Raw genomic sequence first — 25,925 nt, 5'->3', positions numbered from 1 at the left:
ACTATCAGAAATGACTTCCTGACACTTAAATCTATACTCGATGTTAACAAATTTCTCTTCCTCAGAAACGCTTTCCTTGCCATTGCCAGTCTACATTTTATATCCTCTCTACTTCAACCATCATCTGTTATTTTGCTCCCCAAATAGCAAAACTCCTTTACTACTTTAAGTGTCTCATTTCCTAATCTAATTCCCTCGCATTCCCCGACTTAATTCGACTACATTCCAATGTCCTTGTTTTGCTTTTGTTGATGTTCATCTTGTATCCTCCTTTCAAGACACTGTCCATTCCCCCCCCCCCCCCCCCCCCCAGGGGATCCACAACTCTTTTGTGGATACGTGCGTAGCGAGCACGGGACCCCGAGCTGATGTGGCCTTCCTTCCTTTCCGGGCTGCATACCTTCCCTTTCCGCATCCTTCCCCATCCCACCTCTTCGCCTCCCCCCCCCCCCCTCACCTCTGGCTCTTTCCTTTCCTTTCTCCCCCTCTGGGGGTCCGGTTTGTGCCTACGTCCGGAGACGGACGCTTGTAAATGTACCACATTCTTCGCCTTCCTTGCTTATAAGTCTTCATCCTTCCTTTGTCCTTCTCTTTTCCTTACCTCTTCTCTCTACCCTTTTCTCCGCTGCGGCGTTTGAGACCTCTTCTTTCCTTTCCTTTCCTTTCCTTTCCCTTTCTCTTTCTTCCTCCCTGTGCGTGTCTGAAGGCCGACCCACGCACTTCCATGCGTAGCCGGTGACAGGGTAACGCGTAATTCCCCGCCCCGGGTAGACAGGTAGGACACGTACGTACCCCCTGGTAACGGCCAGGCCCAGGGAGGGGTGATTACCCGAGCTGATACCTTCCGAAAGTGCCGATTGGTCCCTTCGTCCGTTTGTCGGGAGGTGTGACCTGAGGTGTGAACAATCACCTAAGGCAGGAGTGCCCTCAGAGAGGGCCCCCACAAGGGAGGAGCGCGCCATCGGAGACGCCGGTAATCATGGGGGATTCTTCCGCAATGGTTTCCTCACCTTCCACTATGTCTGCTCACAAACGTAAGTTCACTGAGTCTCAACCACAGTCAGTTCTTCCATCGTTGCCACAGTTCCTTGTTGTTTCTCGGTCTGACGAAGGTCACAACTTCTCCACGGTCAACCCTTTCATTATTCAGAAAGGTATCGACGCAATTGCAGGTCCTGTAAAGTCTTGTTCCAGATTACGGAATGGCACCCTGTTGTTAGAAACAGTCAGTGCCCTCCAGGCACAAAAATTGCTGCGTACCTCACTACTACACACTTTCCCTGTCCGGGTGGAACCGCACCGTACCTTAAATTCCTCGCGTGGAGTCGTTTATACTCGCTCCCTCGATGGCCTGTCTGACGAAGAAATTCAGCACTACCTGTCTGACCAGGGCGTAACGGCTGTTCATAGGGTTACGAAAAGGGTTGACACGAACATCATTCCAACCCGCACTGTCTTCTTGACATTTGACAAAGTTCAACTCCCATCGAAAATCAAAGCAGGCTATGAGATAATTTCCGTTCGCCCTTACGTCCCAAACCCTACGCGTTGCTATCGGTGCCAGCGGTTCAATCACACCAGCCAGTCCTGTTCCAATCCGGCCAAATGTGTTACGTGTGGCAGGGATGCCCATGAGGGTGCTTGTCCACCTCCATCCCCTCGCTGCATCAACTGTATGGGTGACCACGCCGCTTCCTCTCGTGATTGTCCCGTTTTTAAGGACGAAAAGCTCATCCAGGAAATTAGGGTGAAGGAAAAGGTGTCGACCTTTGCTGCTCGAAAATTATTCGCCAGTCGACAGCCCACCGTGCCTCAGAAAGGAAAATACAGCACTGTCCTTGCTTCTCCTCGGTCAACAAAGGAGGCGGCCACGCAGACTTGCGACCTCACCTTTAGTGCCACGGTCATCAGATCGGCCAGCGCAAAGATCGCCCGTTCAACCTCACCACTTTCGCCTGCCCCCTCTCTGGCTCACCCTTCGTCGAGTTCTGCTAAATCTCAAGCCCAAAAGCCAGACACCAAGACTTCGAAAAAAGAGCATACTCGTGAAGAGTTTTTACGTACGGCAACTTCCCAACCATCGGTTCCTCCTTCCTCTAAACCTCATACTTCCAAGAAGGCTACAAAGAAACCCAGTTCCTCTCCTTCTCCGCCAAGGCGTGTCCCATCTACAGCACCACCTGGCGGACATCGCCCTCGGCCGTCTTCTGTGTCGCCGAGGCGCACTGCTGGCGGCCGATCAACCGGCCGGTCGCTGGTGGCAGGAGCTGCTCCTGACCAACCTATGGATCAGGATCTTCTGCCTTCGGCTGAATGCCATTCCATGCTGTCGGTCACAAGCTCAGAGCAGTCGTTGAGTTGACAGCGACCTTGGTCACATTCCTCCATTTTCTGTTCACCCTATGTCCATTATCCACTGGAATATCCGCGGTATTCGGGCCAATCGGGATGAATTGTTGATCCTCTTACAATCCTACTCGCCTGTCATCTTCTGTCTTCAGGAAACAAAGCTGCGTCCCCATGACCGCTTTGTTCTCCCTCATTTTCAGTCCGTCCGATATGATCTCCCCTCTGTTGAAGGCACTCCAGCACATGGAGGACTCATGATTCTTCTCCATGAAACTCTCCATTATCACCCAATCCATTTAAACACTTCCTTCCAAGCTGTCGCCGTCCGTCTTTCCCTTTCCGGATACACGTTCTCTCTTTGTACTGTATACATTCCATCGTCCACACCAATGGCACGAGCTGATCTCCTTCATCTTCTTGGTCAGCTTCCACCCCCATATTTGCTGGTTGGGGACTTCAATGCCCACCACCCGCTTTGGGGATCTCCACATCCTTGTCCACGTGGCTCACTATTGCTAGACGTCTTCCACCAAGCAGATCTAGTTTGCCTCAACACTAGGGTCCCTACATTTTTGTCTGCCTCCACGACAAATTTATCTCATTTGGACCTTGCGGTCGGTACTGTTCCGCTAGCTCGGCGCTTCGAATGGTTCGCCCTTGATGATACACACTCGAGTGACCACTTTCCATGTGTCCTTAGACTGCAGCCTCAACAGCCATATATGCGCCCGCGACGCTGGAAGTTTGCCCAAGCCGATTGGACACTTTTTTCATCTCTAGCGACATTCGATGACCGCCACTATCCCAGCGTCGACGATGAGGTCACACATATTACCGACGTTATTCTTACAGCTGGGGAACATTCAATACCATGCACCTCCGAATTGCCCCGGCGCCCCCCAGTTCCTTGGTGGAACGAGGCATGCCGTGATGCACTACGTGAGCGGCGACGTGCTCTCCGCGTTTTCCGCCACCATCCTACTTTGGCCAACTGTATCCGCTATAAGCAGCTCCGAGCGCGATGCTGTCGTGTCATCCGCGATAGCAAGAAGGCAAGCTGGAAATTCTTTATTAGCTCATTTAACGCCTTCACTCCCTCCTCGGAAGTTTGGAGTCGGCTTCGACGGTTCTCAGGCGCGCCTAGTTTCTCCCCTGTCTCCGGGCTCACTGTCGCGCATGACACATTAGTGGACCCCGTCGCAATTTCTAACTCGTTGGGTCAGCACTTTGCTGAGATTTTGAGCTCTTCAAATCACCCGCCAGCGTTTCTCCCGAAGAAACGTGCGGCGGAAGTGCGACCTCTTGCTTTCTCCTCTCAAAATCGCGAAAGCTACAATACTGTTTTCTCGTTGCGGGAACTCCAACATGCACTCTCTTCTTCTCGCTCCTCCGCCCCAGGACCGGATGGTATCCACGTCCAAATGTTGCTGCATTTATCAACCCATAGTCTGCGTTACCTCCTTCGCCTTTATAATCGAATTTGGACCGACAGTACTTTTCCCAGACGATGGCGGGAAGCTATCGTCGTTCCTGTTCCGAAACCTGGAAAGGACAAACATCTCCCCTCTAGCTATCGCCCCATTTCTCTCACGAGTAGTGTCTGTAAGATTTTGGAGCGTATGGTGAATTACCGTTTAGCGTGGTGGCTGGAATCCCGCAGTCTTTTAACACCTGCCCAATGCGGATTCCGAAAGCATCGTTCTGCAGTTGACCATCTTGTTGCTCTCTCCACTTATATCATGAACAATTTTCTCCGGAAACGCCAAACGGTAGCAATATTTTTTGATCTGGAGAGAACATACGATACCTGTTGGAGGACAGGCATCCTCCGCACACTGTTCTCTTGGGGCTTTCGAGGCCGGCTGCCCCTTTTTCTTCGCGAATTTATGGCAGAGCGCACATTTAGGGTGCGGGTGAACACTACTCTCTCCCGCACTTTCTCCCAAGAAAACGGGGTACCCCAGGGCTCCGTGCTGAGTGTTGTACTGTTTGCCATCGCTATAAATTCAATTATGGATTGTCTCCTTCCTGATGTCTCGGGCTCCCTCTTTGTGGACGATTTTGTGATCTACTACAGCTCTCAACGGACCAGCCTTCTTGAACGACGTCTTCAAGGATGTCTCGATCGCCTCCACTCTTGGAGCATCGAAACAGGCTTCCGTTTCTCTCCCAGTAAGACCGTTTGTGTTAATTTTTGGCGACGTAAGGAGTTTCTTCCGCCCTCCTTACATCTAGGACCTGTCAACCTTCCGTTTTCAGACGTCGCTAAATTCTTGGGTCTTATGTTTGACAGAAAATTGTGCTGGTCCTCCCACGTTTCCTATCTTTCGGCTCGCTGTCTGCGATCGCTTAACACCCTCCGTGTCCTGAATGGTACCTCCTGGGGAGCGGACCAAGTGGTCCTTCTCCGCCTCTATCGCGCCTTAGTGCGCTCGAAATTGGATTATGGAAGCATAGTCTACTCCTCTGCTCGGCCGTCTATTCTTCGGCGTCTCGACTCTATCCACCACCGTGGATTACGTTTAGTGTCTGGAGCTTTTTACACTAGCCCTGTGGAAAGCCTTTATGCTGAGACTGCTGAGCCTCCGCTGTCCAATCGGCGAGCAGTCCTTCTGAGTCGTTATGCTAGCCATCTGTCTTCCATGCCTGCTAATCCAGCCCATGACCTTTTTTTCGACGCCTCCTTTGATGTAGGGTATGCAGGCCGCTCCTCCTCCCTACTTCCCCCGGGAGTCCGCTTCCGTCAACTGCTCCATTCTCTTTCCTTCCGCTTTCCTAAAACCTTCCTGACAACTTGGGGTACAGCACCGCCTTGGCTCCGTCCCCGGATCTGCCTGCTCCGTGACCTTTGTCGATTTCCCAAGGATGGTACCCCTACACTTGTTTATTGTCGAGCATTTGCTGCTCTATGTGCACAAATGACGGACGCCACATTTATTTACACCGACGGCTCGAAAACATCGTTAGGTGTAGGGAGTGCCTATATTGTTGGCGACACCCCAAATCAATTTCGGCTTCCCGACCAGTGTTCGGTGTATACTGCGGAGCTTTACGCTGTTCTCCAGGCTGTCCACTACATCCGCCGCCATCGGCGGATACAGTACGTTATCTGCTCAGATTCTCTCAGCTCTCTCCTCAGTCTCCAAGCTCTTTACCCCGTGCACCCTCTGGTCCACCGGATTCAGGACTGTCTGCGCTTGGTCCACCTGGGGGGCATCTCGGTGGCGTTCCTCTGGCTCCCGGGACACGCTGGTATCTGTGGGAATGAGGCGGCCGATATAGCGGCCAAGGCTGCAATCTCTCTTCCTCGGCCAGCTATTCAGTCGCTTCTCTTCACCGATCTACGGAGCGGTTTATGTCGCAAAGTTGCTTATTTATGGCATGTGCATTGGTCAACACTTCCCCATAATAAATTGCAGGAAGTGAAAGCCCTTCCTTGCGCTTGGACCTCTTCCTCCCGAACGCGTCGTCGGGAGGAGGTGATTTTAGCTAGACTCCGGATAGGGCACTGTCTTTTTAGCCATCGACATCTTTTAAGCGGCGATCCTCCCCCACTCTGTCCCCACTGCTCTCAGCTGTGGACGGTAAGACACCTTTTAATTGAATGCCCCTATTTTAATCCGTTACGCTCCCGTCTACAGCTATCGCCTGATCTCTCTTTGATTTTAGCAGATGACGCGCGCTCAGCCAACCCCGTTCTCCAGTTTATTAGTGACAGTGAAATGACGTCAGTCATTTGAAGCTGTTTTTGGGGACAACCAACCCCTTTCTGTAGTGGATTTTTAAGCCTTCCTTCTGCTTTTAGTTTCTCCAATTTTATGACCTTGTTCCCATTGCTGCTGGTTTTCAATTTCGGTTTTTTACTGTTTCCTAAGTTGCGGGCTGGGCGCTAATGACCATCGAAGTTTTGCGCCAAAAAAAAAAAAAAAAAAAAAAAAAAAAAAAAAAAAAAAAAAAAAAAAAACTGTCCATTCCATTCGACTTGTCTTCCAAGTCCTTTGCTGTCTCTGACAGAATTACAATGTCATCAGCGAACCTTAAAGTTTGTTATTTCTTGTCCATGGATTTTAATACCTACTCCGAATTTTTCTTTTGTTTCCTTTACTGCTTGCTCAATATACAGATTGAATATCAACGGGGAGAGGCTACAACCCTGTCTCACTCCCTTCCCAACTGCTGCCTCCCTTTCATGCCCCTCGACTCTTCTAACTGCCACCTGGTTTCTGTACAAATGGTAAATAGCCTTTCGCTCCCTGTATTTTACCCCTGCCACCTTTAGAATTTGAAAGAGAGTATTCCAGTCAACATTGTCAAAAGCTTTCTCTAAGTCTACAAATGCTAGAAACGTAGGTGTGCCTTTTCTTAATCTAGCTTCTAAGATAAGTCATAGGGTCAATATTGCCTCACGTGTTCCAACATTTCTACGGAATCCAAACTGATCTTCCCCGAGGTTGGCTTCTACCAGTTTTTCCATTCGTCTCTAAAGAATTCGTGTTAGTATTTTGCAGCCGTGACTTGTTAAACTGATAGTTCAGTAATTTTCACATCTGTCAACACCTGCTTTCCTTGGGATTGGAATTATTATATTCTTCTTGAAGTCTGAGGGAATTTAATCTGTCTGATATGTTTTGCTCACCAGATGGTAGAGTTTTGTCAGGAATGTCTCTCCCAAGGCTGTCAGTAGTTCTGATGGAACGTTGTCTACTCCCGGGGCCTTGTTTCGACTCAGGTCTTTCAGTGCTCTGTCAAACTCTTCATGCAGTATCATACCTCCCATTTCATCTTCATCTACATCCTCTTCCATTTCCATAATATTGTCCTCAAGTATACTGCCCTTGTATAGACCCTCTATATACTCCTTCCACCTTTCTGCTTTCCCTTCTTTGCTTAGAACTGGGTTTCCATCTGAGCTCTTGATATTCATTCAAGTGGTTCTCTTTTCTTGAAAGGTCTCTTTAATTTTCCTGTAGGCAGTATCTGTCTTACCCCTAGTGAGATAAGCCTCTACATCCTTACATTTGTCCTCTATCCATCCCTGCTTAGCAATTTTGCACTTCCTGTCGATCTCATTTTTGAGACGTTTGTATTCCTTTTTGCCTGCTTCAACTAAAGTTGCTGATATCCATTTTTGCATTTGTCCCAAAAAGTAACAATCCCAACAAGACTAGGAGGACATGTGCAACAGTGATTGATAATTTGGTTATAAATCCACCTATCTTACATGAAATAGATTTGACCTCATAGTTAACGGTTTATCTAACCTTGATTGTCAAATGAGAGCACCTTAGTATCCTCATCAGCCAGGTTCAGCATAGAAGAGAAAAGTAAAATTTCACAGAATAGTATGTGCTGACTCACAAGGGATTGGTCCAATTAGACAAGTCTAAACCTCCCCTAAAATTTTTCACACAGAAAGAAGACAATGAAAGAAATGTGCTGTCAAAATTTTAGCTGCAAGTAATTAAAAGTTGAAAAACGCTAAATTTGTAGCATGCCAGGCTGTGGTAGAAATGTACAACCCCTACTGGCTCTGTAGCAACTGCGCGTGCGGAATTAGGCATACAGACAGCCAAGGTTGGTGGTACATTTGTAAACAGGAAGCACGACACAACCCGCTCGTAATTTGTAAAGGACGTTCCAGGTTACCGTTCATTGATAGTTTCTCAGACACTACAGTATGCAGCTACTATTCTCTCAAATTAGCCACTCAATTAACATATATTACAAATTATCAGTTGCTTTTGCACTCTTGGTAGGTATTAACAATACAGATAAAGCTGAATTAATATTTATTGTTCTTTCGTAAGGCATGCCTGTTAATAGTACCTTCTTTTTTTTCCCTTCCAGTTTCACAGTAATGTGGAATCCAATTATCATTCTTAATTTAGCAATGATGAAATGTGAAGAACGTGGTTTCCAGCCAAAATCACATACTTCTCCTGAGGACGTACATATGTGTCGTTTGTTAGTTGATTTCCTTGACATTCATTCGAATGATATCGACATTTTGTTTGAAATTATGGATACATTAAAAGAAATAGGAAATAACTGTGACGATTCCATGAATTGTGGTTTGGACCATGTCAGTTGTGCCAGTAAGAGTTCTAAAGAAGAATACCTTCTAAGCCTTAAGAAAAAAGACAGTGAAATATTGGTTAAGCGAAGGAGGGAAAACGCTTGGAAGCAGTGTGCCAAGGCATTTTTGTTTCGTAAAATCAGGGAGTGAACTGTACAAATGGAAGAATGAATTACATTAAGTAAAAAATATGTGCCAAATAGAAACCCAAAACTGAGTGAAAAACTGTTCAAAAGAATTAGAACTGCTCGCGAGAGGCTGTGCACCATTACTGATGGGGATCTACGAGACTGGGCCCTCTGAATTGTATTTGACATGAATATTGGTAATTTACAGGCTCTGTTGACCTGGCTACGCAGGTTCAAAAAATCGCACAGAATAGGAAGTTGCAAAATAAACAAGTTTATATCACATAAACGTGTAGAGCAGTTGCCAGTGATAGACAATGCTATAGAGAAATTCATAGCTGACGTAAAGACGAAACTTGCTGTTATCCCTGCAACTGCTGTTTATAATGCTGATCAGTCAAGTTTCATGAAAGAACTGGGTGCACACTGCACTTTTTCATTTCTAGGTGAAAAAAAGAGTCTGTTGCCCAATCAATGGATGCAATGACACATTCATATACAATCATGCCAATGAAAAGTATGAGTGGTTTACTGTTTCCGCAGCTGAACATCTGTCTTCAAGAACCACAAGGCAAATTTGGACCAAAAATAAAAAATGGACTGTTTAGTTGCAAAAATCTTGTAATTGATGTATCAAAATCTGGAAAAATGAGAGAGAATAATTTACAGCATTTTCTTCAAAAAGTATTCCTACCAGCTGCAGAAACTAATTCATTGCTTTTGTTGGATTCATGGTCTGGACGTAACGAGGCCTATGTTTTTGTGGAGGACGACGAAAAATCTGTAGATGTAGTGTGGATTCCGCCTGGAACTATTAGTGCAATTCAACCTCTCGATAAAGAATTTTTTCAACAGTGGAAAGCATTTGTCAGGAAATTATCAGACAACATAATTTCCGATACCTCTCTCTCATTTCAGGTTTATCACCGGAACAATATTCTTAAGCTCCAATAATTACTAGTTTTCTTCACCATGCTTTAAGAATTTGATCAAGTATGCCTGGTATGCAGCGCAGTGGCCAGGACCATATCTGACTCCATCCCAGTACTGTCTAAATAAAACTAGTGGTTACTGCGAAGTTACTGACTGAATCAATTTTTCCTTTGTCCGTTGTGCCTGATGCAAGAAAAATGTTTGTTTTTATCATTCAGTAGACACTGCATTTTTGTGATGACTACAAGGAATAAACAAACAACTGTTTCACTGATAGTCAAATGTACAACATTGAAACATTATTATAATGAATGGCCTACAGGAATTATTATAAAAAGTAGTACTGCAATATACGTTTCATTTCAACAAATTACAAGTCCTCATCTCTGACATCAGGCACTGCCATGGTTTTATTTTCTCTGCTGGCCATTTCTATCAGAATTACATGTGCAAGAGTTGAAGTTATTCAAAAAATGTTTGTATTGTATAAGCCAGGCTTTCACTGGAGCAAACAAGCTAACAAGCACAAGCAAAAGAGAATTCTGTCTGGTGTGCCCGGTAGGCCTCTTGCAGGTCTTTCAACTGATCACCACTGCAACTACTTACGTGTCCCTAGCCTTCCCCAGTTACCTAATCAGAAAATGGAGATCTGCAGTTTAACTTTGAATCCGAACCACATGTCTTTTGTGGACACTCCAACATCTGTGTGAAGTGAATGCTTGGTTAAAAATCATAGTGAAAAAGTTGTCTGTACAGGATTTGATCCTGTGCTCTCTGAATCACAAAGTGTGCGCTTTGCCACTAGACCATTTTTGTTTTATGGGGAAAAAATGACCATTAGACCTTACAAGTGTAGTGGAAATGTCACCTCTTGAGATGATACGTGACATTGGTAATTAGTGTTCTGTTTATAAATTTCCCCTCAGTGGTAATGAGAAGCCAGGGAAAAACGGCAGCCGACCTACAAGGAAAAGTTTGGACCAGTGTTAAGGAGAAATGGAGATACAATTCCGTGTAAAGTGTGCACGATCTTCATGCATGTCACACTTCCATACAAAGTGAGATACTTAAATTCCTCCTTCCTCGCACCATGCAAAATAACCCTCACTGAATAGCAAAGTTTCACATTTTGGCTCTAACAAGATAGAATTGTATCCTGTATCCTGAATATTATCTCCAAAAACTAAAAATTAATAACACAGCATTCATAGGCAATGTTGGTTACCACGTGTTCTCTTCCATTCCCTTCAGTATGAACGATTCTACCCATGTACAAACAAATGGTGGTGAGTTTTCTGCAAATGCTCATTTGCACTTGTTCGCTTCCAAGCACTCCATCGTAAAGCAGGTTTTAGGTACTGAAAATTGGCGTCTGTGAACTCCGGATAATTCCATTATGAGGCGCTGTGTGAGTGATTCACCGAGTCGCATGCTAGATGGGCAGGGCTGTACAAACCACTGCTATAAGCTGTTCTCTGTGCGGCAAAAATGTGTAACTTCAACATTTTTTTACAAATGGTATAGTGTTAAAGGGTTTTCTCCTTGTGTGGAAGGAGTCATTTCTTAACAACAGAAAGAAAGGTCACTTTAATGAGTAACATGGTAGGAATAAGATAAAATTCAAAAGAAAGGTCACTTTAATGAATAACATGGTAGGGATAAGGTAAAATTCAATGTGGAAACACATTACATGTAGTGTGTTGTAAGTTTCAGTGCTTGGCTCGTTCCTATTCTTGGTCTACATAAAGTTTTACCTGGGACATTGGAGAATTTGTCAGTGACTGTGATGTTTAGTGATGATACAAGTATTTTGATGATGGGCCCAAACACATCCATACCAAACACAACAAGGAGAATAATAGAATAGGCTTACAACTGGCTCAGCCTGTATTTTAACCTTTTGTTTACAAAATCTCATGTAATGCAGTTTGAAAGAAACCAAATTTCTTACAGGTACCAGAAGGAGATATCAGTGGGTATATACTAGATGACGCTCAATGGCTAAAGTTCTTGGATATCCAAATTGATATTAAACTAAGGTGGGACCAGCAAGTGGAAAGTTAGCCAAAAATCTCAGTTCTGTGTACTTTGCACATAATAATCTATCTCATTGTGTGGACCTGCAGACCGTATTGCTAGCATACTTTGTATTTTTTCACTCAATATTGTGGTATGGAATTTAAACAACATCATGATAGATCCACCAAAAGCTGTTTCAATGGATATTCAGAAATAACTAGTTTGGGTCAAGCAATCATCTTTAAAGTTAACCACATATGCATGTCAAGCATCAGATCAGGCAAATCTTATCAAGTTAATGCGTGAGTATCAAACAATGGAAACTCAGGTGGGAAGGTCAACAATGTACATAAAGATAGATATCTACTTACTGTAAAAAAGAAACATTTTCAGACAGGCACAATTAAAGACATTTATATGAAGCTTTCAGCTACAGCCTTCATCGGCAAAAGAGAAACACACACCACTCATACACACAAGCAAGGACACCTCATGGACACATGGCCGCCAACCCTGGCAGCTTGGGCCAGAAAGCAGTTATCATGTGGGTTACAAACAGTAATCTGCAGGGGGTGAGAAAGGGAAAGGGATAGTTGTGTATGGGTGGAGGGAGAGACGTATGCTGTCTGGAGGAGTGTGCAGGGACTATAATGCCAATATGTGCAGTGTCAGTAGTTGTGGAGCAGGGAGGTGGGGGAAAAAAGGAGTGAAAAAGGATAGGAGTGGGAAAAGATGGGCAAGTTTGTTGGCAGTAAAGGGCAGCAAACAAAGAAGGTGAGGAGGAGATGATAGGAAAGAGCTGTGGAAACTGTTGGGTGGAGGGTGAGGGGACAGTATGTTACCATATGTTGAGACAGGGGTAATTACGGGAGCAGAGTGTGTCGTGAGGATAACTCCCATGTGCGCAGTTCAGAAAAGCTCAGGGTGGAGGGGAGGATCCAGAAGGCTCGTCTAGTGAAGCAGCCATTGAAATCGAGAATGTTACATTCAGTTGAATATTGTGCCCCTCATGCTGGTGGACAATTAGTTGGTAGTCATGCCAATATAAGAAGCTTTGCAGTAATTGTCGCAGAGCAGGTAAATGACACAGCTGCTTTCACTGGTGGCCAGGCCCCTGATCAGCTAGGATAAACCCATGGCAGGACTGGAATATGTGGTATTGGGTGGGTAGATTGGGCAGATCTTGCACCTGGGTCTTCCTTGTGGCAAGGGGTTGAGATTGGGAGTGGCATAGTGATGAACTAGGATGTTGTGGAGGTTGGGTGGGCGACAGATCAGCATTTTAGGAGGGGTAGGAAGGATCTTGGGTAGGATATCCCTCATTTCGGGGCCTTATGATAGCTAATCAAAGCCCTGCTGAAGTATATGGTTCAGTTGTTCCAGAGCTGATGGTGGCACTCCTTTGTGACTAGTTCTAGGGGGTGGTGGTAGGATTGGAGGTGTGGACACAGTAATGCTTTAAACAGCCTTTTAGCAACCACACTAACGAACAGTCACTGTTGTTTGTGAACACTACTGCAAATTGGCCTTGTGAACACCAGTACAAATTGGCCAGTCTGACTCTAGTACAGTACTCTCATCGGACTTGTACTCAGCGACCAAGCTGGCTCCGCATAATCACAGCAGATAACATGCTCCACATTACACCACTTGCTTGCTCTCTCTCTCTCTCTGGCAGCAGCCACATGACCCATCACCTTGTGGAGTATCCTCGCACCACCGCGGAACCAAACTTGAAGGACCCGAGAGCAACTGACAGACTGCATGCACTTATATGACCCAGGAGATCTGGGAAAAACATGGGACTTTTTTCATCCGGAAGAAAACTGGGAAAAACCCAGGTTTTTTTAGAATTCTGGGAATTTTTCATTGTTTTAGTTTTCAGTTAAATTTTTGTAATTTTGACTGGTAAGGACCAATATTCTAACAAAGGATATTACTGTATCCCTGCTACTGCAGAATAATACTTCAACAATAAAACATAAACGAAAATAACTTAAATTGCAAAGGAAATGTGCCATATACTATGACACTCAGTGCTCGTACAAGCGTCTGCCAACACCAAAATATGTCAAAGGCTTTAGGAAGACTATGCAATGCTTCATAACAACAAATTGCCTCCGATGAGCGTGAAGTCACAACTGTTTACATTAGATTCGTTTTAGCAGTTAGGAGCGGGCTCATACGCATGCGCAGTTGAGTCACGTTTGAGTAGTAGATTCCCCCACTTCTGGCTACAGGAGTGTGGCTGTTGGCTGTGCTAGCAGTCGCAGCAAGCAGCTAGATGCTACTGGGAAAAGAGGGTGCCAAAGTCATATTCTTGAGGAAAAATAAACTTGTTTCACAAAGCGCCTAGCATCCAGCGCACATTGGTCTATCGATTATTCATATGATTTTGAAACGCATCCTTGTTGGGTTTTGAACACATTTTAAGTTGATTTCTGAATGAATCATAAGTTGATTTTTGAATGCGTGCATAGTGTAAATGATGTGTCTGTCAGGAGAATCCTCGTCGCATCTAGAAATAAACTTTCCGCACACAAAGGAGGATTGGGCTATATGAGATGAGTGGAGTAAAGCCGAACAGATGAAAACCAATCGCTGTCTGATTATGTGGTTGATTGGGTTTGCGAATAATCAGCGTTGTTATAATTACAAGCGAAATCCACAGATTCAGACTACCAGAATGGAAATAAACGACTAACAGGAATAACAGGTGAGAAAGATTACATATTATCTTCTCAGTGTATCCAAGAAAATGAAATTTTGACAGAAAATTTTTGGCCGGATTGCTACACTAGTAAGGATCAGTTGTACGACCCCGGCTAGCAGCCGCTTAAGTTCTGTTCTGGAAGTACTGCGGAAAACTTTTTTTATTAACATGTAACAACGCCTAACTGGAGAATAATCACGGGATAACTAAACTGGTGATTCTGGCAGGGTTAGTGAAGTTAATCGGCAAACTGATTGTGATAATGACAGGAATAGCTACAGAATTGGTGATGACAAGATTCTTGGTTAGTACGAGGAAGGAGAAGAAACGGGGATATCACACAAATTATGGAAGAAGAAGATGATGATTGCAGATTTATATAAAAAATTCATAACACTACTTTTCCGTCTCATGCTTGAGAAACTGGTGTGTATGAATGAAATGTTAAACTATTTCCTAACATAAAGCTTTTTGCTTGTAGTAGGCCTAATAGGCATTCAATATTGGTACTTTGTGAATTATATTCTGTTGTGTTAGAAAAATGACCATTTGTGCCAAAACAGTCTTGTTTATTTGGTGTGTGTTACAAAATTGCTGCAATATTAGAAAGACCTATTTTGTTTTATCTAGCAGATAGTGACAAAATAGACTTAGTCAGATTGAGAAACCACACCAGTCTTGGGTATTATTTGTATTAACAGCTTTTTCCGTATTAGATAACGAGACTTGGATATTTCATGTAGCAAAACATTTTAGGAAACTTTGATGAGGTAATCGATTCTTTCGCAGAAAGGAAAGCACACCATGTAAAGCTGTAGCAAGAGTAGAGAGAAAAAAATGCTAGGAGCTAAGGATTGAAGAAATGTGTACTTTCTTGCTTGTCTCTTGTCTTTATTAGTTTTATGTATCCTACATTTAATTTTGTGTCACACAAAACAGGAAGTTATTAACTAATAGGCCGTAAAGAGTGAAAATTTTCTGAAGAGTTCCTGTTCTCCTGATTACAAATAATCCCATCTACTACTAATTGCAAGAGGGTAGGCTGTCAAACCGGCCGACTGGGAGCAGGACAGGCACAACAGGACATTTCAATTTCCACTGTCCTGAATATTGATTGATGGCATCCATCACAAAATATACATGTTTCAGTTCCACAGAGCGAAATATAGTGACGTGCATTAGAAGAATGCTTTATGAAGAGGTGTGGCACTGCACTTTAGCACAGTTAAGACCAAATAACATGTCCTGCAGTTCTTCGAACACGTGTTTTATGCTTCAGACTTTTCAGAAAGTTTTTTTAAGTATTGACCCCGTTTGCAAATATCGTAGATCCGGGGCTGATGTGCAGAGCAGTCTGAGTTATAGTGGGTAGTCTTCATGAGACCTGTGTTTAGTGATTTTGCTGTTTCCCCTTCGTTTACTTTCATGTCAAATGAAAACAAAACAGATATCTGTGGCCGGGAGCTATCAATTGAATTAAAATGGAAATGAAGTCCCATGCTTCTTTACAGAGCGTAGGGGAACGATGCGGGAGACCCGCACCGCCGTACTAGGCAAGGTCCTAATGGAGGTGGTTTGACGTTGCCTTCCTCCGACCGTAATGGGGATGAATGATGATGATGAAGACGACACAACAACACCCAGTCATCTCGAGGCAGGAAAAATCCCTGACCCCGCCGGGAATCGAACCCGGGACCCCGTGCTCGGGAAGCGAGAACGCTATCGTGAGACCACGAGGGGCAGACTGAATTAAAATACATTCACATAATTACGGAAGGCTAAAATATGTTGTTAGTTTCAGATTTTATTTTATTTCCACCTTTCTGACAGTCAAGCATTAATCTCCTTGCCGAACAATGAAGTTATTTTTGTCTGTTTGCTAAAGGAATTTGACTTTTATTAACCTTTTCCGCAGAGGCAGTCAATGTATTTGAAACAAAATGTTTAATTCCACGGTACTGGCTAGTTTCAACTGTTCACTGCATTTCAAGTGCATGTTTTCATCTTCTAGCACGTATGGCATTATGCCATAATAAAGAACTAAACGTGAGATAATACAGTACTGGTGCTCCAAGAAAATTTACATCCTGAAAACCACACTGAAATGCTTAATATCAGGTCGAGGTCTACTTCATTGGGAATCTGGACATACGAATGTGCACTTTAAATGTGCACATTTTAGTACGCTTCATGAAACTCCGATGCTCCTGGAGTAGCCTCTGATATCTTGTTTCTTTTATGACATAATGTATGATCTTTTAATGTTTTACATGTACGTACATACGGGCTTCCTACGTCATTGTGGCTGCGTAAGCACGATGTTGCCTGTTATCTGCACTCTCTGGCAGCTGCTGAACTGAACCTATTTCTAACAGGTCGCGGGAAAATATTGCTAATGGTGGTTTGAAAAGTGTTACTTTCAAAGTAAATATCCTTTTACGTAAGTTGAACTATGTGCAAGAATGTACCATGAATTTCTTAAATCACAGAACATTTGACTCTCATTTAAAAATTAACTCTTTGATGGCGAGCCATTTAGAAGAATTTCCAACCCTGAAGGTCAGATATTTATGTCATTATTAAAAATTTTATTGGCACATTTGTGTGATATATCTTAAAGTGTAACACATGCAAAAAAGATCAACATTATATGTGGAAGCATAGCTCCTCTTGCAGCTTATTAACCTTAGAGACCAATATTATATGTGAAAGCTTTGCTTTTCTTGTAGCAACACTATGTATATTAATTTGAACCTTTAACTTTCCCTGTTAGTATGTTCGTGCTACTTAGCAGTGATGTTGCTGTTGGCTGACTACATCACATGTCCTATGCTCTGAATATCCACTGTCATCAGTTGGTGAGATCACGTGGCATGAGCTATGACTGGCTTACAAAAGCGCATCGAAATCTCGATTTCAATGAGTTGGAAAGTAACATGCGGTGTTTGGTGGTATTTAAATGTATATTTTCTTAGTACGAAAGTACGCAGCGTATATGTTGCTGCACATCAAAGCTATTTCCAAAACGTGTCTTTTTTTTTTCCCCCTGAGTTTCGTTTTCTAAAGTGACGGGCAATTCTACATCCATGTATAAAACCATAACCATTCAAAGGATTGATAAGTTTTGCAGTTTCAAGGGAAAATATACTGTCACTTAACACGGAAAAAGTGTGTTTTCACTCAGGAGAAGTGCATATTTAACCGGGAAATATGGGAATTTTTTTCCCTTGTCCGTGTATACACCCTGCCAATCGGAGACCATCAGAACAACGTCTCTGGTCGTAAGACGAAACCATGGACAACCATTGATAAACAGAGAGGTACCACACTGGCCGCAAAGCCAGCGCACATGTCTTGTTGTGTGCGACACTGCACCATGTCACTGGGCAACAACTGTTTGCGATTGGTTTGAAGAACATTCTGGACAATTTGAGCGAATGATTTGGCCATCCAGATCGTCCAATATTAATCCCATCAAACATTTATGGGACGTAATCAAGAGGCTGGTTCGTGCATAAAATCCTGGACTGGCAACACTTCTGCAGTTGTGGACAGATGTAGAAGCAGTATGCCTCTATATTTCCGCGGGAGACTGCCAAAGCCTTTTGACTCCAAGGCATGTCATGTTATTGCACTACGCACTTACCACGTACACCTACATCAAGAATTGCATGAGAATGATTTCCAGAATTGTGTACAGTTCTGTCAGTGGCCACGGTAGCAAATTTTTGCCAACCTGAACTTCGTCTCCAATGTTCTATTTACCGATGAATGTTCCTTCTCAAACAAAGGACAGGTAAATACAAGGAACATGCATTTTTGGTCCAGCGACAACCCACGATGGCTTAGACAGGTGGAACATCAGCGACAGTGGAGAGTTAACGTCTGGTGTGGGATGCTTGGTACTACAATTATTAGACCTTATTTCATCAGTGGTAGCCTAAATGGCACAACGTATGCCAACTTCCTCAGACGAATTCTTCCTCCTCTTCTGGATGAAGCGCTGCTAGGAACAAGAGTGCTTATGTGGTATCAACACGATGGATGTCCAGCACATAATGTCTTGTGTGCACTTCGTGTTCTGAACCGAAGGTATCTGGCCAGATGAATTGGTTGAGGAGGAACAGTTACTTGGCCTGCTGGTCTCCTGAGTTAAATCCTCTGGACTTTTTTTCTTTGGGGATGCATTAAAGACGTTGTCTATCGCGACATTATTCCAACAACTCCAGAGGACATGCAGGAACATATTGTGCTTGTTTGTAATTCTCTTCAGCAGGCAACACCGGAACAGTAAATAATCCTTTCATTCAACGAGTGCACCAGTGTATCAGTGTCCAGAGTCACCACTTTGAGCACCTTTTAATGTTCCATTCCTGGGCAATGGTACAGGAGAGTCAAAGTCAATTTTGTGTTATGTTTTTACTTGGTTTTCATTTGTTTTCTGACAACTCCAGCAAGTGGACAAGTTTATGATCCTGGTCTCAACGTCAGTGTTGTGTTATGTAATTAATAATGTTGTGTTTCATTGCATGGTACACTGTGATGCATTTTTGAATAGGTCTTTAGGAGAGGAAATGAATTACCAAATAAAAAATACAGGGTGCCATTTAGAGAAGTCATACCGCTGTTCATATCTATGTAAAAAACAAAGCTACAACGAAGGCAGTCACGCTGATTGATGTCCCACTGACGGCTAAAGAACATTTGTTGAAACATTTTGTAATTTGCATCTGGACAAACAGTTATTTAGGGTGGTCAAGATAAATGGGACATCCTGTATATAGTCCCTAATAGTAGTTGTGCTTAATAACTAGAGCGAATTTAGAATAAACGGCGTAATTCATGATCACATTAGTAGAAGTAGAAATGATTTTCATGTATACTCTGCAGCCTCTGCTAGGGTTCAGAATGGAATTTTGTGTTCTGGTGCAAAGACCTACAACATGTTGCTGGTAGACATCAAGTGGGAAAATGTAAATTCACAAATTTAAAAAAGAAGTAAAAGAGTAACTCATTAGCCACTACTCCTGCAACTTACAATAATATTTATCATCAGTGACTTACAATCTGTGTAGTGCTAATATTTATATGAAATAGATCTTGTCTTTTCAAATATATGGATAGTTGATAGGTGTTTGTGTAAAGTTACCAAAGTGATTTGTTTAAAAAATTAGATAAAAACAACAGAAAGAGCATCCCCCCCCCCCCCCATATTCGATTGAGCTGTTTTCTGCAAATATACACATACAGTGTATGTGAGGAAGAAAGGCCAATATTCAGGGGGATATAATAGGAACTATCATTTGAAGCAAAAATTTCCTGTAAATGGGGGCATTTCTTCATCTTTGATACTCTGAAACAAATCTCTCTTACTGCAGGCTCCTTGCCATCCATATTTTGTGGGGAGGTAGTATGGACCAAAACAAGAAAAAATTGTCAGGTAAACATGGGCTCTAAAATGCATATCCTAAGAGCTATGAGTACTTGTTCTGTAGATGAGCTGTGTTCCACAGTAGCAAAGATAAAAGAGTGCTCATAGCTCTTAGGATATGCATTTTAGAGCCCATGTTTACTGGACTTATTTCTGTGAATGATTGTTCCTGAATATTAGCCATCCCTCCTGGGACACACTGTTTAAAATAATTTCTGTAACTATCAGTGTGATTTGACTAGCACGAACCATAATTTGTTGATAGGAGTCAGCAGTAACTTGACTTATTCGACAGCCTTGAAGGCTCACCTTTATGATCGGATTTACAGCTCTGTGGTGGCTGAAAAAGGGGACAGTGTGTAATGAGAGCTGAATTTTTGCATCACCTCATGAGACAAATTTAGATGGTTCAACTGGAAGGACACTCCATGTAGGTTCTTTATAACCCAGTGTTATAGTCTATCAGTAATTTTGACATTAGGGATTATTTGAAATATTGCTAAATTTAGAGACATGTATTGTCAGTTAAGTTCCTGGGACAGGTGATAGCAAATACTGGACTGTAGTGATGGGCCAGTGGTTTGTTATTCATTGTTCACCAGCACTCTGTACCTCATGCTGAATTAGCGAATGTGTAATTGCCGTTAACTTCAGTTTTACAAATAGTTTGGAATTCTCAGTGTTCCTGTAGTTTGGAATTCTCAGTGTTCCTGGAAGTTGCTCAAGAAGAGGCAAGTATGTGTGGTGTAAGGGGCTAAATTTGCACTGTGCTAGTAACAGTGCAGCAGTCATCGTTTTCTTTAAAGTAAATTGACTGCCTTCCAAGAAACATGCATTGTTGTTATAATTTTGTAAAACAATTTTGTTGCAGTTATTTTGAATTATGTATTCTAAGCATACAGAATTGTAAGTGAAATACTTAATTTGATTCCTTGATTGTGCTAATATCATTCTCACTGTTCTTCCTTCCAGTCTTTTACAAGATGCTACATCTATTGACCTTTCTCAGCTGAGCAAAGATTTACACTCTACCTCAGAGTATGCACGACTGTATGGGCTACCCACGAAGACAATGAAGACAGGTGCTCAAGATAGCCGTTGGACGGCATCTGAGACTACCACCAAAGGTGCCAATATTTGCAGATCAGCAAGTGACGAAGATGATTCATTCATTGTATTTGAGGATTCGAAGGAAAAACAGAATGCAGATGAGTTATTAACTTCATTTGACAATGAAATTAGTGAACAGGGACAAGGTGACAGCATTATCTCTGTAGGCTCAGACTATGATAGTAGTCAGACGAGCTGTGATGTGACCTCAAGAAGACCAGCATCACTAAACATACGTGGAGATGGTAGTATCATGGCCAGTCCATCAACATCTGTGTTCCTATACATCCAAATGCAACTATGCCACCGTGAAAGCCTAAGGGAATGGTTATGTGATAATGTGTCCTCTAGAGATCAGCATAAAGTTCTTGTAATGTTTGAACAGATTGTGCAGGCAGTGGAATATGTTCACCTCCAAGGCCTTATACACAGGGATCTAAAGGTAAGGTTAAAGTAGACCCGGTTAATATATACACTTAGAATAACTTGTGATATTTTTCATTGAATAATGTTGATGTGATATTTGCTTTGAGAGATGAAAATCCTATAAATTCATATTCTAGTAGAGTTCAGAAATTGATACTGCTGTACCTTTCTTAGCATCCAATAAAATCAAGTGCTGTGTTTGGGGATTAGCAAAGAACATCTTAGTCTGCAGTAAAACTCATTCACAAAATAATGAATGAGATATGTATACATTATTTTGTTGTGAAGGACAAAAGAAACAACAGCCACTACCTTATACAAAGTAACATATTCCACTTATCACATTACAAAAAAAGCAGATTTTTTCTTAATCACAGTAGCCAGTGATTTTGCAAATGTTTGTGCAATGATGGCAGTGCAATTGTCATCTTAATTGTGTGGTGGTCATGTGTTTGATTTTCTTCATCAATGATCTCTTGCTGGACTGACTGCGTGGATCTCCTTAGATTCCAAGGTATGCACAAATGACAAAATAATAAACGATTGAGACAAACTAAATTCTTAAAGAATAAATTGAAACACATGTAATTAATAAGGAAATTAATGGCACTCTGAAGTAGTTCAGGATGAATATATAAAATCGTTCAAGGCATGAAAAAAAGAAACTTATCTGGGGATGGTGGTGTATTAAAGTTGAGTGGAAAATATTACAAAAAGAACTTGGATAATTATTTACAGAATGCCTAAGGTTGTAGACAGTTGCCAAAAACTGGACAATAATATACTTATATGAATACGTGGAATCTGTTTTTGTCTGAAAGAACTGACACCACACATTCATATAATTGATTTGACTCGATGGGCAATGAATCCACAACCTTCAATGTGGAAGCATGTTAATGTTCGATCTCCAGCGGAAATCTAAAATTAGTGAGCATGGAGGACATGGATGGAGACATGCAGATAGGTGGTGTTAGGTGGGAGTGTGCGTCATTTGGGGAACATGCTAAATACTCCATGCAATTGCTATAAATCAGTGTATTCGGCTGGCATAGAGGCTAATGAAACTGCCTAGTAAGCAAGAGATCCTAGGTTGAGCCCTGGTCTAGCACACATTTTCACTTGTCACTGCTGATTCCACACAAAGTCCTGACTCAGCTGATGTCAGTAGTTCCTTCCCTTCCCTTTCCTTTCTCCCCCCCCCCCCCCCCACCTCCCCTACGCCCACCCTCCCTGCCCCCTCCACCTTCAGTTTACATAGTAATATAGTTGTTCTACTTAATAAGATAGTTGACAGACAAGACAGAAAAAGCCCCTCTGTAAATTAAAAGGTGTCCGACAAAATTATCACCAACAATAGAATAAACATTGAACTCCTACAGAGCAAAGCATGATTTAGACATGGCTGTAGCACAATGTCCCATTTGTGATTCGTGGAGGATATTATAGAATGGAGCAAGGGGTATAAATTATCACTTCACCTAGGGCTCATAGATTTAGAGAATGCTTTCAGCTTCATTTCAATGATAAATTGATTAGACATATGTCGGTATACTAATACGTTAACACTGCAGTTACTATCAGATTTCACCAAGAAAGTGATAAATTTAGGATTGAAAGAAGGTGGGCAGGGTGATTCCATATCTCCTAAACTAGTCTCAGCAGTCTTAGAGGAACTTTACGGTCCTTAAACTGGGAAAATGGAGAAGGCATATTGTTAATGGAACTTATCTGAGCCACTTTTGACTTGATGATACATTATACTGTTTGCTGCTGGTGCAAGTAAACTTGAGCAACTAATGGAAGAATATTATTGATCAACTTTGATAGTAAGACTGAAAATCAATAACAAAAAGCCTGAAATTATTTATATCCAACAGATTGAAAAGAAAACACTGTGAATTACTCAACAATGAATCCCACTGACATTTTGTATTTAGGACATTTAAAGGTGACTTGGTGAACAGGAAAAGAAAAAAAAAACAGAAGTTTAGAAATGGTCTGAAGTGCTTTTGGGAAACTAATAGTGATTTCTATACTAGATTACGTGTGTGACTGAAAAGAAAAGCTACAATCAGTGTGTATTGCCAGTTTTGATTTATGGTAGTGAGACATGGATGATTATCATTGAGGACTGATGTGAATGGAAATGTCTAGAAGACACCTTTATCCAGCAGCAGATAAAATACACAAACTTCATCATGAAAATCAGTTCAAGTGTTACACGAGATTTCAGATTCACTGTATTCTCAAAACAGCCATTTTCCAGGCATTTTGGTGACATGTCAGCTTTTTTAAAAAATTTAAATTAAAGAACAGTCTGGACCACTAAAGTAATTCATTTTTATCTTAAAAGGTGACTGGTTTTGATCTGTGTGTTATCATCTTTAGACCAGTGACTCCATGATTACTGTTGGAAATGGTGGCACTGCTCTAGGAAGGCGTGAAGATCAACTGCATCTGTGGTAATTATGGATTAACTGGTCTGAAGATGATCTCTCACACATTGAAACTGGTCATCTTTTAAGATAAAAATAAATGGTTTTAGTGATCAAAACTATTTTTTAGTTAAAAATTTTTAATAGTGCTCTTTTATTTCCATGAACAAAGTTTCAAAAAATTTTGTCATCTTTTTGTTCACGTTGGTTTTGCATACTTGATTATGATTAGAGTGTAAATCAATTATGAATCACTTACAGATGTTGTTGTTGTGGTCTTCAGTCCTGAGACTGGTTTGATGCAGCTCTCCATGCTACTCTATCCTGTGCAAGCTTCTTCATCTCCCAGTACTTGCTGCAACCTACGTCCTTCTGAATTTGCTTAGTGTATTCATCTCTTGGTCGCCCTCTATGATTTTTACCCTCCACACTGTCCTCCAACGCTAAATTTGTGATCCCTTGATGCCTCAAAACATGTCCTACCAACCGGTCCCTTCTTCTTGTCAAGTTGTGCCACAAACTCCTCTTCTCCCCAATTCTATTCAGTACCTCCTCATTAGTTATGTGATCTACCCATCTAATCTTCAGCATTCTTCTGTAGCACCACATTTCGAAAGCTTCTATTCTCTTCTTGTCTAAACTATTTATCGTCCATGTTTCACTTCCATACATGGCTACACTCCATACAAATACTTTCAGAAACGACTTCCTGACACTTAAATCTATACTCGATGTTAACAAATTTCTCTTCTTCAGAAACACTTTCCTTGCCGTTGTTCAGCATGAATTCCGGAGCACTGCAGTACCGCCATTTGAGATGATACTAGGCATCCTGTTGCTCTCTTACAAAGCTAGGGAGCATTCTCTTTTGAGAGCATACGGCAGGATTTATCCGCACAAATATCGTTCTAGTTGACTGAATCCTCTTTGAGCTGTACATTCCCATCTTCCTTTACCATGCACTTCAGGAAGGATGTTATTTACACTAATCAAGCGTATAGAGAAACAGTATTTAATTGGAAGATTTGCTAGGCCATAAGAGGCAGATACATCTTTGAGGATCAGTGCCTCATTGCAGTACCATTAGGGACAGGAAGAGTTCGTTTCATTTTATGGCCATATTCGGTGTTACTTTTGGTCAAATTCAGTGTTACTTTCTTTAGCCAAATTCTGTGCTACTTTTTTGCTAAATTCCATGCCACTTTTTTTCTAAATTCCATGCCACCTTTTTGCTACTTTTTGGTAAATTCCGAGTCACTTTTTTTTTATAAATTCCGAGTCACTTTTTTTTTATAAATTCCGAGTCACTTTTTTTTTATAAATTCCGTGTCACTTTTTTTTATAAATTCCGTGTCACTTTTTTTTTATAAATTCCGTGTCACTTTTTTTTTATAAATTCCGTGTCACTTTTTTTTTTATAAGTTCCGTGTCACTTTTTTTTGGTAAATTCCGTGTCACTTTTTTTTGGTAAATTCCGCGTCACTTTTTTTGGTGAATTCCGTGTCACTTTTTTTGGTAAATTCCGAGTCACTTTTTTTGGTAAATTCCGAGTCACTTTTTTGGTAAATTCCGAGTCACTCTTTTTGGTATGGTAAATTCCGAGTCACTCTTTTTGGTATGGTAAATTCCGAGTCACTCTTTTTGGTATGGTAAATTCAGAGTCACTCTTTTTGGTATGGTAAATTCCGAGTCACTCTTTTTGGTATGGTAAATTCAGAGTCACTCTTTTTGGTATGGTAAATTCAGAGTCACTCTTTTTGGTATGGTAAATTCAGAGTCACTCTTTTTGGTATGGTAAATTCAGAGTCACTCTTTTTGGTATGGTAAATTCAGAGTCACTCTTTTTGGTATGGTAAATACAGAGTCACTCTTTTTGGTATGGTAAATACAGAGTCACTCTTTTTGGTATGGTAAATACAGAGCCACTTTTTTTGATATGGTGCATTCAGAGCCACTTTTTTTGGTATGGTGCATTCAGAGCCACTTGTTTTTGGTATGGTGCATTCAGAGCCACTTTTTTTTTGGTATGGTGCATTCAGAGCCACTTTTTTTGGTATGGTGCATTCCAAGTCACTTTTTTTTTTGGTATGGTGCATTCCGAGTCACTTTTTTTTTTGGTATGGTGCATTCCGAGTCACTTTTTTTTTTTTGGTATGGTGCATTCCGAGTCACTTTTTTTTTTGGTATGGTGCATTCCGAGTCACTTTTTTTTTTGGTATGGTGCATTCCGAGTCACTTTTTTTTGGTATGGTGCATTCCGAGTCACTTTTTTTTGTATGGTGCATTCCGAGTCACTTTTTTT

General features: G+C 42.0%; 1 protein-coding gene across 1 annotated transcript in view; it reads left to right on the top strand.

Moving 5' to 3' along the window:
- Nucleotides 1-25,925, top strand: part of LOC126260144 (eukaryotic translation initiation factor 2-alpha kinase) — a 220,521-nt gene that overhangs the window by 138,797 nt on the left and 55,799 nt on the right. The window contains exon 13 of the mRNA XM_049957398.1: nucleotides 20,622-21,201. Coding sequence (XP_049813355.1) covers nucleotides 20,622-21,201 — 580 coding nt within the window. The remainder of the gene's footprint in view (nucleotides 1-20,621; nucleotides 21,202-25,925) is intronic.

The sequence above is a fragment of the Schistocerca nitens genome, chromosome 5 (genome assembly GCF_023898315.1).
Source record: "Schistocerca nitens isolate TAMUIC-IGC-003100 chromosome 5, iqSchNite1.1, whole genome shotgun sequence".
Taxonomy (NCBI): Eukaryota; Metazoa; Arthropoda; class Insecta; order Orthoptera; family Acrididae; genus Schistocerca; species Schistocerca nitens.
The sequence above is the reverse complement of the archived record's forward strand: the minus strand, read 5'-3'. Positions and strand labels throughout refer to the sequence as shown.